The sequence below is a fragment of the Lissotriton helveticus genome, chromosome 12, assembly GCF_964261635.1.
Source record: "Lissotriton helveticus chromosome 12, aLisHel1.1, whole genome shotgun sequence".
Taxonomy (NCBI): Eukaryota; Metazoa; Chordata; class Amphibia; order Caudata; family Salamandridae; genus Lissotriton; species Lissotriton helveticus.
Window position 1 is genome coordinate 248,314,297 of NC_136073.1, and position 16,631 is coordinate 248,330,927.

The 16,631-nt window shown below is 44.5% G+C and overlaps 1 protein-coding gene across 1 annotated transcript in view; it reads left to right on the forward strand.

Annotated features, from left to right (window-relative positions):
* The window catches only part of TCF25 (TCF25 ribosome quality control complex subunit), a 458,474-nt gene that overhangs the window by 238,379 nt on the left and 203,464 nt on the right, over nt 1–16,631 (forward strand). The window contains exon 11 of the mRNA XM_078671033.1: nt 13,769–13,874. Within this exon, the coding sequence (XP_078527159.1) occupies nt 13,769–13,874 (106 nt within the window). The remainder of the gene's footprint in view (nt 1–13,768; nt 13,875–16,631) is intronic.

Here is a 16,631-nt window from a genome sequence, read left to right on the forward strand (position 1 = left end):
ACAGGTAAGCCCTTAAGTACCCTAGGGAAAAGGTTGGGACAATCCAAGGGTCCATCCCAGAGGAGGGGCTAAACTGAGGGTCGGATACTCCCATGTCCTTTGTCCAGTTTCATGTCATATCGGGAGCCAAGGGCTTCCTGAACTGGCTCAAACTGGAGTATGCAACGAGGGAACCAAATGAGCCCTTTAAGGCAGCTGGTGGTGCTGGCAAGCACCCCCAATCCAGCTCAATACACGAAGACCTGTCTGGGAGGTGATCACACCGCCCTGTGACAGGAAACCTATTGTTCTGCCCCGCTTGAGCTCAGCTCAGCAGCAGGGGACCAGATAGTATTTGGGGTCAGCAGCAGCACTAGCTTTCTGGCAAACCCGAGAAGGCTGTTACCGGGAGCACTGAGGGCTTCCCGGAGGAGCCCCCTGGGACATGAAATCATATCTTCTACACCGGTAATTGGGTATGATTCCAACATATTTGATACCAAACATTCCCAGGTTCGGCACAGCCAATATATAGTTAGCCATCGCGTTCTGGTGCATGGCCACAATATGTATCAAAATGGCTGACCACACTTACAAAGCCTGGAGAATCGACTGTGGGGTTCGTAGTGGTGTCCTGCTTATGCAGGGTATCCTCACACTTATAACCTAGCACCCTGCATTCAGGGTTGAAAGGCCTACCTTAGGGGTGACTTATAGGTTTTAAGTGCAGTGACCTCAGATTTAAGAAAACGTTTATCTGTCATAAGAGGTGCTAGCACCAACTTACACAGGCTGCAGTGGCAGGCCTGTAGCCGCAGTTTGAGTGGTCTCCTATGGGTGGCATAATACATGCTGCAGCCCATGGAGACCCCTGGTGTAACTCTGCCCTGGCGACCTTAGTACCATATGCTAGAGACTTAAATGGGTACACCAGCAGTCAATTGGGAAAGTTCAAAAGTTCTTAACACTGTCAAATTTAGGGAGAACGGGCAGTGACTGGGGTCCTGATTAGCAGGTTCTCAGTCAGACTAATCATAAAACAGAACAACACCAGCAAAATCTTTGGGTAAGCATGAAAGCAAATCCCGCTTTCCTACACTGTAGTTACCCAAAAGGATCATCTGCCATAATGTATAATCCTGCCACATTTCATGGAAATCCGTCCAGCCTGTTTCACACTGCGACCAATACAAAAGTCTAGGGAAAATGCATTGGTGAGAAAATGCATTTTGAGACCCCCTTGGTATCTTTGCACCCCCTTGACCAATCACAGTAAAACCTTCCATCCTCGGTAGATGTAGAAAAAGCTATAGAAACTCTGTGGAATTTCAATACCTGGGAATTAGAACTACAGAGTCTTCCGTATTGGATCTTTCATAGATTCACATGTTTGAATCATTCACTGTTGTCAAAGTGGGAGTCCCACAGTACTATAATAAAGCAAGGCGAATTACTACAATCAGCACCCTGTTGATTACTCCCAAGAGAGGCTTTTTACTTCAGATTTTCTACCACACTTTGTATGATGGGATTCTCCTTGAGCTCTGATCAATCTACTATTTTCTTTCAGCCCTTCGGAAGAATTTTCTTCCATACTATTATTTAATTCAATTACTTACATATTCTGACTGGGCAGCATGTCCCAACTCACCAAAAAAGGCTTATTCAGATCCTGTGACACTTGTGGGAAAAAGAGGCCCCATTACTTACCTTATAATGTGTTGTAGTGACATGTGTTGAAATGGCATGCGTTGTAGTGACATGCATTGTAGTGGCTGCATTGTAATGGCATACAATGTAAAGGCTGTTGCGTTGTAATGGTTGTTTCCCCTTCTACCCAGAACGTAAGGTGAGAGACTGCAAAATCTGTCACACCTTTATCTCAGAAGACCTTAAAAGACCGGGAGGCAGACTTTTTCTGTGGCTTCAAAAGCTAAAACCAAAGGAGGGCCCTTGATCTGGGGAGGATAGTTATCAGTCTTCACAGTTAACAACTTCCCTCAAGAGAAACAGATCTATGAAAAACTTTTCCTCAGAGCCACCTTCAAAGGCTATGAAAAAGTGTAAGCATATCACTTCTGGCCAGTTAAAGAGGCATGAGAAAGAGGAAAAGATTGCCTTCGAAAAGCTTCATTCAGAACCTAGCTCTCCTTCCCTCAAAGAAGCACATTCCAAAAGTGTTTCAGTCTTTACCGTCGATGACAAAATTCTCGAAGAAAGCGTCAAGCTCCACATTTGTATTCTCAGCAATGAAGGCACCGCCAATGACTACTTTGTCGATGACAGCGTCTACAATAACGACGACAAAATCGTCTACCACAGCATCTTCGCCTATGATTGTCTCCTCTTCACCGCTGTCATCAACAGCAGTCATAACTGCCAGAATACTGAAGCAACCGCTGACAAAGATTCCTCCTCCGAGACCCCTCCTCAACTTGCCGTCAACAGCACAGCCCCCGCCGGTGCAATCTCCGCCGGCGCAATCCCATTTGATGTTGGCACCACAGTTGACGATGGTCTTGTCGACGATAATGCCCTCCACTATAAGACCTTCCACGATGAGCTCGTCAAAGATTCTGTCGACGAGGAAACCACAGACTACAGGCATTTCGACAACAGCGAAGACTGCTTTAAAACCTGCATTTCCTCCACTGTCTTTAATCCCGGTAGGGGCTAAATCTTCTGCAGACACAATTCTTCAAGCCCATACCTCTCCAAGTAAAGTGTTGCCCTACTCATCTGTACACCTCTTGTATGAGGATGATGACTCTGATGATGAGTTTCCCTTTGGAGTGGCGCGTAACCCATCCCATCTGCATGTGAAATGCCAACACTTCGAAGATGATGATGAGCATTATTATGAGGAGTACTACTACTCTGCGAGAGAGCACTCGGATCAATACCAAGACGAGTGTTCAACACAATACAAACAAGAACCTTCTATTCAAATACCTATGTCTCTGGTGAGCAATTTACAAAGTATGCTCCAAGACTATTGCCACAGGTTTCCACCGTCTGCACCTGCGAATCCTATGCTACAAATGGCAAAACCTGTGCCATTTTGACAAATCCTCACACCACTCCCACAGTACTCGTGATTGCTTGCTGCACCTGTCACTCCTCTTCCAACGTTAGTGGACACCGTGGCTGACCCCCAGCTGATGATGCTCCTTCTACAGACGAAGACAGGTAAGAGGGCGAAATAAGAGACAATGATTCAGTTCCCAATGAGTGGGATGACTATATCATCGCAAAGCCAGCCCCACCAGCAGCAGCACTAATAGACTCCCCTCCAGAGAACATTGTCTGCTTCCATAATTTAATGGTGAGTGCAGCCAAAAGGTTTGAGCTTCCACTTCTCACTAAGAATCTGTCCACCCAATTTCCACTCCTCCGGACAGGGATGGTAGTAGACCCGACTATCTGAAAGAGATTCTCTTCCATGGCGGCTACGAAGGTTAGGGCGGCAAACTCTCTTGTTATCTTAGGCTGTTAGGACCATCAAATATGGTTGAATATTTCCACTTACATCGACTTGCTATCAGAAGAAGCCAAACTGGAAGCTCTTAAAATTCTGCAAGAGTGTGTAAGAATATCAGCAGAAAAAACAGACTGTGCCATTGATGTCTCTCCTACTAGATTCGGGCAGTGTGCGGGAGCGGCTGTACACCACAGACAAGGATGGAAAAAATCAACTTCCTTCTGTCCAGAGATATAAAGTAAAATATTGGACATGCTTTTTGATGACGAATCACTGTTTGGAATACAGGTAGATGATGAGCTTTAGTCCATCAAGGCAGACAAGGGCAAGTCCCTGGAGACTCTTCAATTTAGGAAGCAGCAATTCGGGGAGCCAGAGGAGCTTACTCCTTTAGAGGCGGTTGCCAACCCTACAGACCGCAATATCAGTCCAGCCAGACAAAGATTCGCAACAGTATAGACAACCACCAGCATATAAACATTGATTCATAGAAAAGTTATCTGCCAGTGGCAGGGATTCTAATAGGAAACAGTGACCACACCATAGTGCGACTGACCCATCACCCCCCATCACTAAATCGTATCGGCGGTCGAATTTCAAAACCTCTTCACCAGCGGTCCAGGTTAATATCTGACAAGTGGGTGCTCGATGTGGTCTTCCGAGGGCACACCCTAGTGTTTGTTAAAAAAAAACCAAAGCACCCCACCACCAGTGCCCCCCCTTAATATAACCCCTGAGTCAGATATACATCATGCTGAAAAAGGGAGTTATGGAAATCGTTCCAAAACTACAGAGAGGAATAGGCTCCCACTCATTTCTTTCTCATCAGGAAAACCTCAGGACAGAGATTGGCGTCCTATCCTTGACCTTTGGAAATGAAAAAATGTTTTAAAGAAACAATCTTTCTGAATGGTGACACTCCAGGATATACTACAACTTCTCGACAAAGGAGATCATATTACGGCCCTGGACTTCCAAGATGCATACTCCCACTTCCCGATCCATCCAAGACACCTCTAATTCCTCGGCTTCAAGGTATCTGGAACCCACTACCAAGTCAGGTCCTTTCATTTGGACTAAAATCAGCACCGCACATTTTCACCAAGATGCTGGCACCAGCGGTAGCCCATCTTAGACAGAAGAGAATTCAAGTCTTTCCATTCTTGTATGACTGGTACATATCAGCCCCCACACATCAGCAAGCACCAAGAGCCACATTCACATGCCTCTCATTGTTCACCAGACTAGGTCTCGCAGTCAGCCATCAGAAATCTCACTTTAATCCGATAACAACGTTGATCTTCTTGGGAGCATTCCTCGACACTGTCTTAAACAAGGCCTTTCTCTCATAAGACAGGCAAATAAAGATTTGACAACTAGCAGAAAGATTGTCCAAAAAAAGTCAGTTTCTATCCGGGTCTACAAATCGTTCCTTTGAATGATTTCTTCCTGCACCCCTCTTATTCCGAATTGCTGTTTACAAATGCGTCTAATTCAACAGGAATTCGACAAACAATGGCTCCAGGCACAGGGGTCCTTCGACATCATTTGAATAACTCCAGCAATGAGCAAAGTCATGATTTGGTGGACATGAACATTATACCTGTCCAGAGGTCCATCATATCTGGCACAAATTCCTGGGTATCCCAATAACAACGGATGCCTCCCTGGAAGGCTGGGGTGCTCAACTCCAAGACTTACAAATAGGCAGCAAATGGAATCCATACGAAACAAAGATGCACATCAATCTGCTGGACCTCAAGGTCATCACCTCAACATTAAAATAATTTCTCCCCAAGATAGCACAGTCATTGGCATTCATACGCACAGACAATGCTACCAGCATGTTTTATCTCAACAAGCAAGTGGGAACACTCTCACCAGTGCGCTCTCTTCAAGCACAAGATATCGGGGTTTGAGCTCTTCAGCAACAGATAATGCTCAAAGCAATCAATCAATCAATCAGGTCATTTGTAGAGCGCACTACTCACCCGTAGGGTCTCAAGGCGCTGGGAGGGGGGGGGTGCCGCTACTGCTCGAACAGCCAGGTCTTGAGCTTCTTCCTGAAGGAGAGGTGGTCTTGGGTCAGGCGCAGATTGGTCGGAAGTGAGTTCCAGGTCTTGGCGGCCAGGTAGGAGAAGGATCTTCCTCCTGTTGTCGCTCTTCGGATGCGGGGGACGGCGGCGAGGGCGTGGTTGGTTGATCTGAGGAGGCGCTTGGGAGTGTAGAAGTTGATCCGGTTGTTGAGGTAGCTCGGGCCTTGGTCGTGTAGGGCTTTGTGCGCGTGGGTGAGGAGCCGGAAGGTGATTCTCTTGTTGACCGGGAGCCAGTGCAGATCTCTCAGGTGTCCGGAGATGTGGCTGCGTCGGGGGATGTCGAGGATGAGTCTCGCCGAGGCGTTCTGGATCCGCTGGAGTCTCTTCTGGAGTTTGGCAGTGGTTCCGGCGTAGAGGGCGTTGCCGTAGTCCAGTCGGCTGGTGACGAGGGCTTGGGTGACCGTCTTCCTCGTCTCGGTGGGGATCCACCGGAAGATCTTACGTAGCATGCGCAGGATGTTGAAGCATGACGAGGAGACGGCGTTGACTTGTCTGGTCATGGAGAGGGAGGAGTCCAGGATGAAGCCCAGGTTGCGTGCATGGTCCGTCGGTTTGGGTGCGGTGCCCAGGGCGGGGGGCCACCAGGAGTCGTCCCAGGCGGAGGGCGTGGAGCCCAGGATGAGGACCTCCGTCTTGTCTGAGTTCAGTTTCAGGCGGCTGGTCGTCATCCATTCGGCTACGTCTCTCATCCCTTCGTGCAGGTTGGCTCTGGCGGTGGCGGGGTCGTTGGTCAGGGAGAGGATCAGCTGGGTGTCGTCGGCGTAGGAGATGATGTTCAGGTTGTGTTGGCGTGCGATGGCCGCGAGGGGGCTCATGTAGACGTTGAAGAGGGTTGGGCTCAGCGAGGATCCTTGGGGTACGCCGCAGATGACTTTGGTGGCCTCTGACTTGTACGGTGGTAGGCGGACTCTTTGTGTTCTTCCGTCGAGGAAGGAGGTGATCCAGTCCAGTGCCTTCTCCTGCATTCCGATGTTGCTGAGGCGCTGTACTAGGGTGCGGTGGCAGACAGTGTCGAAAGCCGCGGAGAGGTCCAGGAGGATGAGGGCCGCTGTTTCTCCGTTGTCCATCAGAGTTCGAAGGTCGTCGGTGGCGGCGATGAGGGCGGTCTCGGTGCTGTGGTTCGCTCGGAAGCCGGACTGTGAGGGGTCGAGGGATCCATTCGTCTCGAGGAAGGCGGCCAGCTGTTTGTTGACGGTCTTCTCGATGACTTTGGCCGGGAACGGGAGGAGCGAGATGGGACGGTAGTTCTTGAGGTCGGTGGGGTCTGCTGTGGGTTTCTTGAGGAGAGCGCTGAGTTCGGCGTGCTTCCAGCTCTCAGGGAAGGTGGCGGAGTCGAAGGAGGTGTTGATGATGTCCCGCAGGTGGGGTGCGAGGACAGCGTCGGCGTTGTTGAAGATGTGGTGAGGGCAGGGGTCAGTCGGAGAGCAGAACATGCGCCAGGAGTTTCCAATATCCTTGCAGACTCGCTAAGCAGGGCAAGTATCCCCTGCCACGAATAGGAGCTCAAGCGACACATTCTGTACAACCGCTTCCACCGTTGGGGCAAGCAGAACTTACACCTGTTTGTGACAAAGGAGAACAAAAAATGCCCATTCTTGGCAAGTTGGCATCCCCAAGAGGGGTCGTGGGGGAATGCGTTTTAAATCAAGTGGTCAGGAATCTACACTTGTGCTTTTCCCCCGATCCCATTGGTCCCAAGAGTGCTTAACGTGCTGAAGAGAGAGCCTTGCTGACTTCTCCTCATGCACCCAGGTGGCAGAGACAGTTCTGGTTCACGGAGCTCCTGCTTGTGTCAGAACAACTTCATGTTCAGCTCAAACTGATACCAACAATGCTAACCATTAACCAAGGCCAGGTCCGTCACCCCAACCCGACATCTCTACATTTATTGGCCTGTCTCCTGAGTTCAATAAGTTTGCCATGTTATCTATTCCTTCAGATTACAGAAAAATAAATCCTTGCCAAAGCAAGACGGACACCATGAACAGAACTTATAAACTCAAATAGAAAAGCTTCTGCCTTGAGTGTGTTAAATTGAAAGTCCGCCCCCTCACATAACCGCTGGAGCAAATTTTCTTGTAGATGCTTCACCTGGCAAGATCCAGCCTGACTCATTCTTTCATCAGAGTGCATCTGGCAGCAATTTCCAGGTTTAGATCACCCTGTAAGGCCCCTTCTTTATGGTCTAGTCAAATTGTAAAACAATTCCTCATGGGCGTATTCAGGACATTTCCTCCAGTAAGGAGACCTCCACCAATGTACTACCTGAATGTTGTGCTGGGACAACTCATAAAAACACAATTTGAACCCCCTCACAAAGCAGAATTTAAATACCCTTACTTGGAAAACTGTGCTTCTCGTAGCTCTCACATCTGCCAAACGAGTAAGTGACATTCAGTATGGAACCTTTCCTTAAATTCAAGTCAATGTAATACTTTAGACCAATCCTAAGTTTATCCCCAAGGTCCCTTCAGACTTCCACTTGAATGAGCCAGTGATTCTACAGACATTCTTCCCAAATCCTTAAACTTTTGCAGAAAAATCACTGCATGCCCTAGACTTCAAACAATGTCTAAAATTTTATTTACAGAGGACCCATCAAGTCCATAATGCAGATCAGTTATTTGTGACATATGGGGGTATCAGAAAAGGTCTCCCAGTTTCAAAGCATACCATTGCTGGATGGATTGCATTCACCATCCAATTTTGGCACACGCAAGCAGGAAAGCCATTGCGACACAAGGTCAAAGGCCACTCCACCAGAGCTGTCTCCACCTCTACAGGTCTTTTTGCTGGTGTGCCCATCCAGCATATCTGCTGAGCAGCAACATGGTCCAACAGGCACACCTTTACAAAGCATTATTGCCTGGATGAGGCTGGCAAGATTGATGCGTCTGTGGGGCAAGCAGTGTTGCAACACTGTTTCAATAAGACAAGCCTTTCATGCCTTTCTTTACCACCATCCGTGATGTGTGATATTATTGTTGTTGACTTAGTTAACTGCTTATTATTTTGATTCAAGCATGCAAATCTATGAAAGATCCAATACTGGAGAAGAAAATGAATTACTTACCTGTAACTCTAGTTCTCCAGTATTGGTGATTTTTCATAGATTCACATTAGACCCACCCTTCTCCCCGAGTGGCTCCTCTTGTTATCGAATGTTAAAATATTACACTTGTGCTCAAAAATCTATGGGATTCAGCCTCTCGTGGGAGTTTGCTAGAGGGTATTGTCTCCTGATTGTCTGAAGTTTATAGTTTGAGCCTTTTTCAAAAAGGATATAGATGGGCTATAAAACCTATGGTTCATTGCCCTTCTATCTATTGTAGTAATTCACATTGCTTTATTATAGAATCGGGAGACTCCCACTTTGACGACGGGACTATGATTCGAGCATGTGAATCTGTGAAAGATACCAATATTTGTGTGTGTGTGTGTCCGTGTGTGTTTCTGTGTTCGTGCTTGTGTCCGTGCGTGTGTCCGTCCCTCCAATGAAGGACTGCAAACCGGTACAGAGTTGGTTTCCAAAGAAATATGAAGACGGGTTTCAAGGTTCCATACTTAGATTTATTCACCCATAGTGGTTCAGACAAGTGTCTGCCTCAGACGCGTTTCGATCGCATCCGCGATCTTGTTCACATGACGCGCTGATGCCGGATCACCATTTTTAAATTACGTGTATCCAGTCAGACAAAAGGAAATGGTAATAGTGTGCAATAGACATGAAAGAAACACATATCAATAAGGGAGCACATAGTTAGAAAAAATACTTACTTAAAACAAACAAAATTGAATGCTATCTAAAAGCAGCCCCTGGATTTAGTTTATAGAATAAGCAAATAAATCCATATGGATAAGATATTCTCTCATATCGCACGATGGTAACAGTGGAGATGTTGCAATACTATTTTTGTGTGACCCAATCATGCTTAAAATAATGGCAAGGGCCTGATAATACCATATGACGGTTCATCATTAGCTATATAAATATAGTTGTATTAATTTAAGCAATTATATAAACTGATACCAATAATGGCCTACTGCAAAGGCATTTAAACATAGATGTATAAAGGGCTGCTAATGAATAAATAAGTATAAAAAATGCTCCTAAAAGGCAAGTGTCCAGTAATGTGCAAATAGTGATACTTAAAAACACCACAATAAATAGAGATAAAAAACACATACAAATGGTGGGGCTAGTGCAAAAACTGCTGTATTATGTAAACAATTTGCAATAAAGTTCTAATACTTATAATGAAGCTGCCAATAAGAAGTAAAAGAAATGTGTAAAATACAATGTCATAATTGATATCAAATGGGCAAAAAATGTATAACTTGACTGAAATTCTGTTCAAAGATAGTCACATTATGGGAAAACCCAAACCGTTGTTACTTATTGGTGATTATCAAATGATTACAAATTGCGGAAGAAATTCTCACAACAGAGGGAAGTCAAATAGTTATCACTGAAAGGATAATTATAAAAAATTGTGGAGATCTTCACTGGTGTTAAGTCCATTTGGTATTCTGGTGTCAAGTAAAAGAATGAAGTAAGACTCCAACTGACGTAACTGTCTTTCCCAGTTACCCCCTCGAACAGATGGAGGAACAGCCCCTATTACAAAGTATCTTAGATCACAGACTCTGTTAGAATGAATGGCTTTAAAGTGCCAGGCAACTGGGTAATTTGAATCAGAGTTAATAATCGCACGCAGATGTTGCAAGATGCGATTAAACACTGGCAACTTAGTACTGCCGATGTACTTGAGATGGCAAGTGCACTCAAGAACGTGCACTGCAAAATCTGTACGACATGTAAAGTGGCTTTTGATAGGGACTGAAATGTCACGAAAAGCAGGACAGTACTCAGATACATTTATCCCAAATTTACAAGCTCGACAGGATGAGCATTTGAAGAAGCCAGATCTGGATAACCAAGTAGATTTAAAAGTAAACTCTGGGCTAGATTTCACTAAGGCGTCCCTCATAGAGGGCGCTCTCCTAAAGGTTATTGTTGGAAGGGCAGGTAACAGAAATTTTAGAGTAACGTCAGTTAAGATGATAGGCCAATGTTTATAAATTATCTTGGGAATAATTCTGTCTTGTCTGCAATAAGTAGTAATCAGTCTAATGGCTTGCAAATCTTCTGTTCTGATCTCACTCGTGTTGCCTAAGTTAAGTTGTTGTTTGGTCACTAGGCATAACTCACGGGAACAGGCATTGGCTTTATTTAAGGCCTTCTCTAAATCAGACAATTTGTAACCACGGGCTAGAAAGCGATTTAATGCTTCATTCTGACTTTCTTCTAAATCAAGTTCACGGCTGCATATGCGCCGTAAACGAAGAAATTCCCCATATGGTATACTGCGAATGAGGTGAGGTGGATGAGCACTGCTGGCATGTAATGTTGAATTTCCAGCAGTAGACATACGATGGAGTTTAGTTTCTATTTGATTGTCTAAAAAATTCACCTACACATCCAAAAATTCCACCCTCTGGGAACTAATAGTGGCAGTAAACTGTAGATTCATGGCATTGTAATTAATCGAAGTTACAAATAGGGATGCCTCTTGTTCAGTGCCCTCCCATATGCTGAAAATATCATCAATGTATCTGCCATAATATTTGATATGTGAGTCCCAAGCTTCCTTGTGGGCCGTCCTGAGGACGTGCTCCTCCCACCAACCAACCAAAAGGCTGGCATAGGTTGGAGAGAAGCACGCCCCCATAGCAACCCCTCTCAGTTGCCGGTACAGAGTTTTATCAAATAAGAAAACATTGTTGTTTAAGCAAATATCAGTCATTTGAAGAAGCATGCAATTGTGGTCTGTAGATTGATAGCACAAGAGTTGAGGAAGTGTTTAACGTCTTACAAACCTTGTGAGTGTAGAATGCTGGTGTATAAGGAGGCTATGTCAAGGGTAACCAGTGCATATAATATATATGTTTTTTTCCCAACACATATGTTGCACTACTTAAAGGCAGGGTAGATCTTCTCCTACTATTCCTATGTTTTCTCTAATGTTATTTGTTCCTCTGTGTATGCTGCAGAGTCCACATTTCTTTGAACAGGTTTCTTATCCTTCTTTCGCCTGTTTTATTTAGGATTCACCTTTCTTTTTAATAGATGAATGTTTATCAGGTTTTTCACAATGGGTATTACTGTTTTGTGTTACCTTTGTATCAATGAGTGCCTCTGTTCATTACTAGGGATGCAGCTGCCAACCTAGAGTTTTCAAGAGAAATAGAAAGAACTGCAATTTTTCAATGGTGCAAATCTGGCACAAAATATAAGATGCAGCTCTGACTTTCTTCTTATATGAGCAGTTTCTTATGGGTATGTTGAATTATATGAAAGATAATATTTGTGTACCTACACCAGATCATGGTCTTGATCATGCGCAATACCTCATGTAGTTAAGAGGAGTCTTGCTACCTTTACACTTCTTATAAGAAGAATGAGGGCACAGGATCAGATTCTCCAGATTCTGACACTTGGCCAGAGTCTCTGCAATGGCCATACAGTACCATTCTGAAATGTCAAATCCCTGGCAGCCTTTGTGTTTTTCTTGGCTGGCCCAATAACACCTGTTCTGAAAGATATGAAGTCTGTTTCAACTGGAACTACACCTCACTCACAGGCTTACAAACCATACTCTCTAAATGCTAACTGTAAACCACCCAAATATATGGCCAATCTGTTGTTATTGGTAACTTGCCTGCTCAGTCTGCCATGCTTATTGCTATAGTGAGCACATTGAAGAGAGTTTTAGTCAGGGTCTTTCAAAGGTTTAGAGATTAAAGGTGGCAAATCGGTCATGCTGATGTTATGAGTGGATCTGTAAGAGTATTTGGCTGGAAACTTGGACTATGTTCCACTATGGTTTTCAAACTGACTTTAAAGTCATGTATGACTGTTTAAGGGTACCTACCATATAAATAAATCTGAGCCCTTTGCCAAATATTAAATCTAGGGCATAGTCTCTTTGTATGGGTTACTTTTTTGTATTAATGACCATGTCATTTGAGAAGGGTAAATAAAACATAAAAAAAGTTTTGAATTTTAGTAACTTTAGATGAATTGTCTAAATGACTTTTTAAATGGTGCCCAACTTTAAGCAGAACACTTGGATCAAGCCTCTGACAAAGTAGTTATCTCAAAATGCAGTCATGTAGTTCTTTCTAGGTTGAGAGTGCCAATTTAGCAATATATAGAACTGGCCAATTTAACCTTGTTATTTAATATTAAAATGCTCATGATACTTCTAGGGAATAATGCCTGCATTCTGAAAATCTGAATACTTTGTTTTGTGGGTCTGTACAAGCTGAAAAATCTGAGATGTTTTCGTTTAAATTAAAAACAAAAGGGAACTTTTTTCATCATAGTACCACCGGTTTATAAGTCTACTACATCCTTTATTGTAGAAAGAAGCAAATTAAAAATAAATTAGACTTTTTTGGAGCTGTGTGTTCTCACTGTTTTACCTTGGCTTGTTACTTCTGTCCAAACTACTATCTATTAGTTTTGATTTTAAGTCCGTTTAATTGTAAAAAATCTTAGCAATTTTGCACTAGAGTCATGACCCGCAATTTAGTGTGATCTGTTAACATTTTATAACACAACATGATATCTTTTGTTTCAGGAACAGATATTTTATGAAGTGATGCATCAATTAAGCATGTTGTGATTAAATTGCAAGGATCTTCTGTGTCAGTCAATGCTAGACGTACTGCAAACCATATCAAATTGTATTGTTGCATATGGTGGTTCTTCATTTCAGTAAAGGCTGGTCCTGGATGGACAGTGAAGGTAAATCAACAAGCTAAAATGAATGCAGGGTAGTCCTGAACCAGCAGTGCTGAAAGTTTACCTAACAGCTTAGGCCAACAGATTCCTGTTTTTAGATTTTCCAAAATCTATCTCACTAAAAATATAATTTCTTAGCTTGAGCTCTAAATTAAACCTTAGCTATTAGATGTTGTCTTTTAGAATGAGAATTCAGAATTGAAAATACCATGTTTTCTTTGAAGCAGCACTTGTGATTTCATTACAAAATTGTCTATACCACATTACTCATACAACACACTCCTGAATCTCGGGGTTTCTGTAGTGTTTAGATAATTAGTTAACCTTTATTCTGTTTTTAAATTCTGTTTTGTCTATAGCATCTGTTCATAACTCCCATGGCTTTCTTTTTTTTTTTTAAAGCCTAGATCCAGATGATGACCCGCTGTGCTTGCTGCTGATTATAGATTTTCTGTCACTTCGGTCCAGGGAGTACATGTTCCTGATACGGATGTTTCAAGACTGGGAGGTGAGCTTGCAGCATGCTGATCAAACTAGGCAGAAGCATATTAAGGATCAATGTGGTTGCTACCCCCTGGTGGTCTGTCTGACCTATATTGGTGGTATTTTAGAATGTCTGACTTTGCTGTGAGGTATATGGAGGTGACGTATAACCTTAGACTTGGTTGTAATGTGTAGAACAATTGTCTTTGTCTTGATCATGTGTGGGCCAATACATTCTAGTATGGGCTGTACTCCTTTTGAGTACATATCAGAATTCAGAGTTTCACAGTAGGTACCATACCCACAGCCACCTACCAGGGAATAATGCTGGGTAAATACTGGTAAATGCTAACTTCAGTGCTGTAAATTATGAATTCGGTATGATTCGCCCCATTTTCTGGGTGGAAAATTCAGAATTAGGAGTATATACCTCCTATACTGGGCATCCTCAAGGTGAAAGCCAGGCATCCCATCGCGGTGGGGCCGTTGTGGAGATTAAGCAAGCTATTGCCCAGAGTTGCAGATGATTCAAGTAGGCGCCGAGGCGAGAATTATCGAGTCCGTGGACATTTTTGGGTTTAAGACCCTGCCGCGTCGGGAATTGAACCCTGGTCCCGGGTCTGACCTCTGAGTCCGGGTCTGCCTCCTCTAACCGGTGAGCCACACTTCTCCATCATGAAAGGCCTGATTAAAAACCTCCCTGTGCCCAAAGCAAATGCGCAAAACTCCTTGAAGTGATTCACACAATTGCACACCCTTACTGAAACCATATGGATGAAGCCCACAATACTAAGAGTATGCCTGGTGCCTGGAACTCTTGAGGTCGAGAATGTGAGGTGCAAGAAGAAACATCACCTAGGAGCAGTTCCACAGGTGTGATTGATTCCAGCTGAGGGTACAGCCAACATTTAAGAGGCTAAGTCTGCATCTGGTGGCAATGGGGGGTTTTGTCAGGCCCGGATAGAGTCAACCAGGTGGTTGAAGCAAACCTGCAACGAGGCAGAGGCTGCAAGTGGAACAGCATATACCAGGGCAAAGATAGGGCTGATTTGTTGCTTGAATTCTAGTATTGATGTGGCATCTAAACCTGAAGACGTACCAGAGGGAGTGCGAGGAGGCCTAAGCCTTCAGCAGAGCTTGGGTGAAAGCTGCCACTGAGCTGTTCGGGACTCTGACAACACAGTCAGTGAAATGCCTCAACACAGGCCTGGGCATTGAAGCTGGACTTCTGCCGGGCCTGGCAGGAGCTGCTTCCAAAGACTGCATGTACGTCTGAGTCAATGTGGAAGAGGTGTGGCGCAGCGGCCAGGGCGACTGACGCTTGGCGCTGGGGATCACGGTTCGATCCCCGGCTCCGGCGGCAGGGGTCTGCCCAGCACCATGTGACTCTGGGCAATAGCTTGCTTAATCTTCCCGACGTCCCCCAGCGCCTTGACACCTTCGGGTAATTGTTCGCGCTTTACAAATACTGGACATTTACATTTACAATGTGCCAACACAAATTAATGACTTGCCTAAGGTCGAGACGGTGCTTAATTTGAGCCAGTGATTGCCAGTGTGGGATACCGGCACTATTTTTGGGGACTGACACTTAAAGGGACAAGGAGTGTCTCTTAGTCAACAAAGAGGCATGAGGTGTACGCATCCTTGGTATTTGGTGCACTGACATTTAACAGCACTGACCGCTGGCTTCTAAGCAGAGCTTCGGACACCAGCAGTCTTTCTTTTTCAAAGCACTGGGTCAAGAGCAATGATGAACAGGTGAAACCCCTTTTTACCAAACGCAAGTAAAAAGCCTGAGGGAAGGCGAACAGATCCTCAGATTTATTTCAGTGCCCGGATTTAGCCCATGATCAGGACATAAGGAGCACACGCTGGCCTTCTCATTCTGAGCTAAAGGAGTCTTGATTTCCCTCTGTTTTCCAGCTTTCCTGATTGATACCTTCAGACTTGTCTCAGGCCACCTTTTACCGTTTCATGGATAATGTGATGGCCACTTTGCCTCTTGGAGAGTGGTGTGTTAGGCCTAAAAGATTGCCTTATTCCCATTATGAGCCAGGAAGGTGCTACTGCTGGGGCATGATAGAGTGCCCAAAGTAGCTGTGCCCTTGTGTGTGGATACACTTCACTCCGGAATGGGAGCTAAGTATGGGCTATATCCTTTTGTTTGGGTATTAAAATGAGCAAATGGATATCATCTGTGCGGTTGCCCTTCTGTTTTCTTTTTTCCTGTGGTTAGCCATCCATTACTGTCCCTGGTGGTTTGTTTCTCTCCAGGTCCTGTTCCCTTCTGTGTGTATAGCATTTTTCCCCTTTTCTGCTATTTGTGAAATTTGTTGTTTTGAATTTAGTGCATCATCCTACACCTTTTCTAACATCATGTGGGAAACTTTTTTTGGATTGCCCTTGCCAGGTTGTGTATCTTGTTACTGCTCCCAATGGTTGATTAAGTCATGAAGGCCCAGTATACACATAGTGACTCCACTTGATCCACCAGCCTTTGGTGGGTGGTTCAGTTTCTGGTAACTTATTTTTCCTGGCGATTGTGTGTGCTCCTTTTAGCACTTTTACTGCTTCTGCAGCGCTATTTGACCTTTGCTGGTTCGGTTGTTGTTTCTGCTGATTAATGACTGGCTAGAATGATGTGGAAGTAACTGATTATTGCTGTCTTCCACAGTTACAGTGAGGGATCCTTCTTGGTGTTCATCATATCCTGAGGTGGTGATTGTGTTTTGGTGCTTTTCTTTGTCCTTGTTTCTCTGTAAATTTCAAATGTTTACCC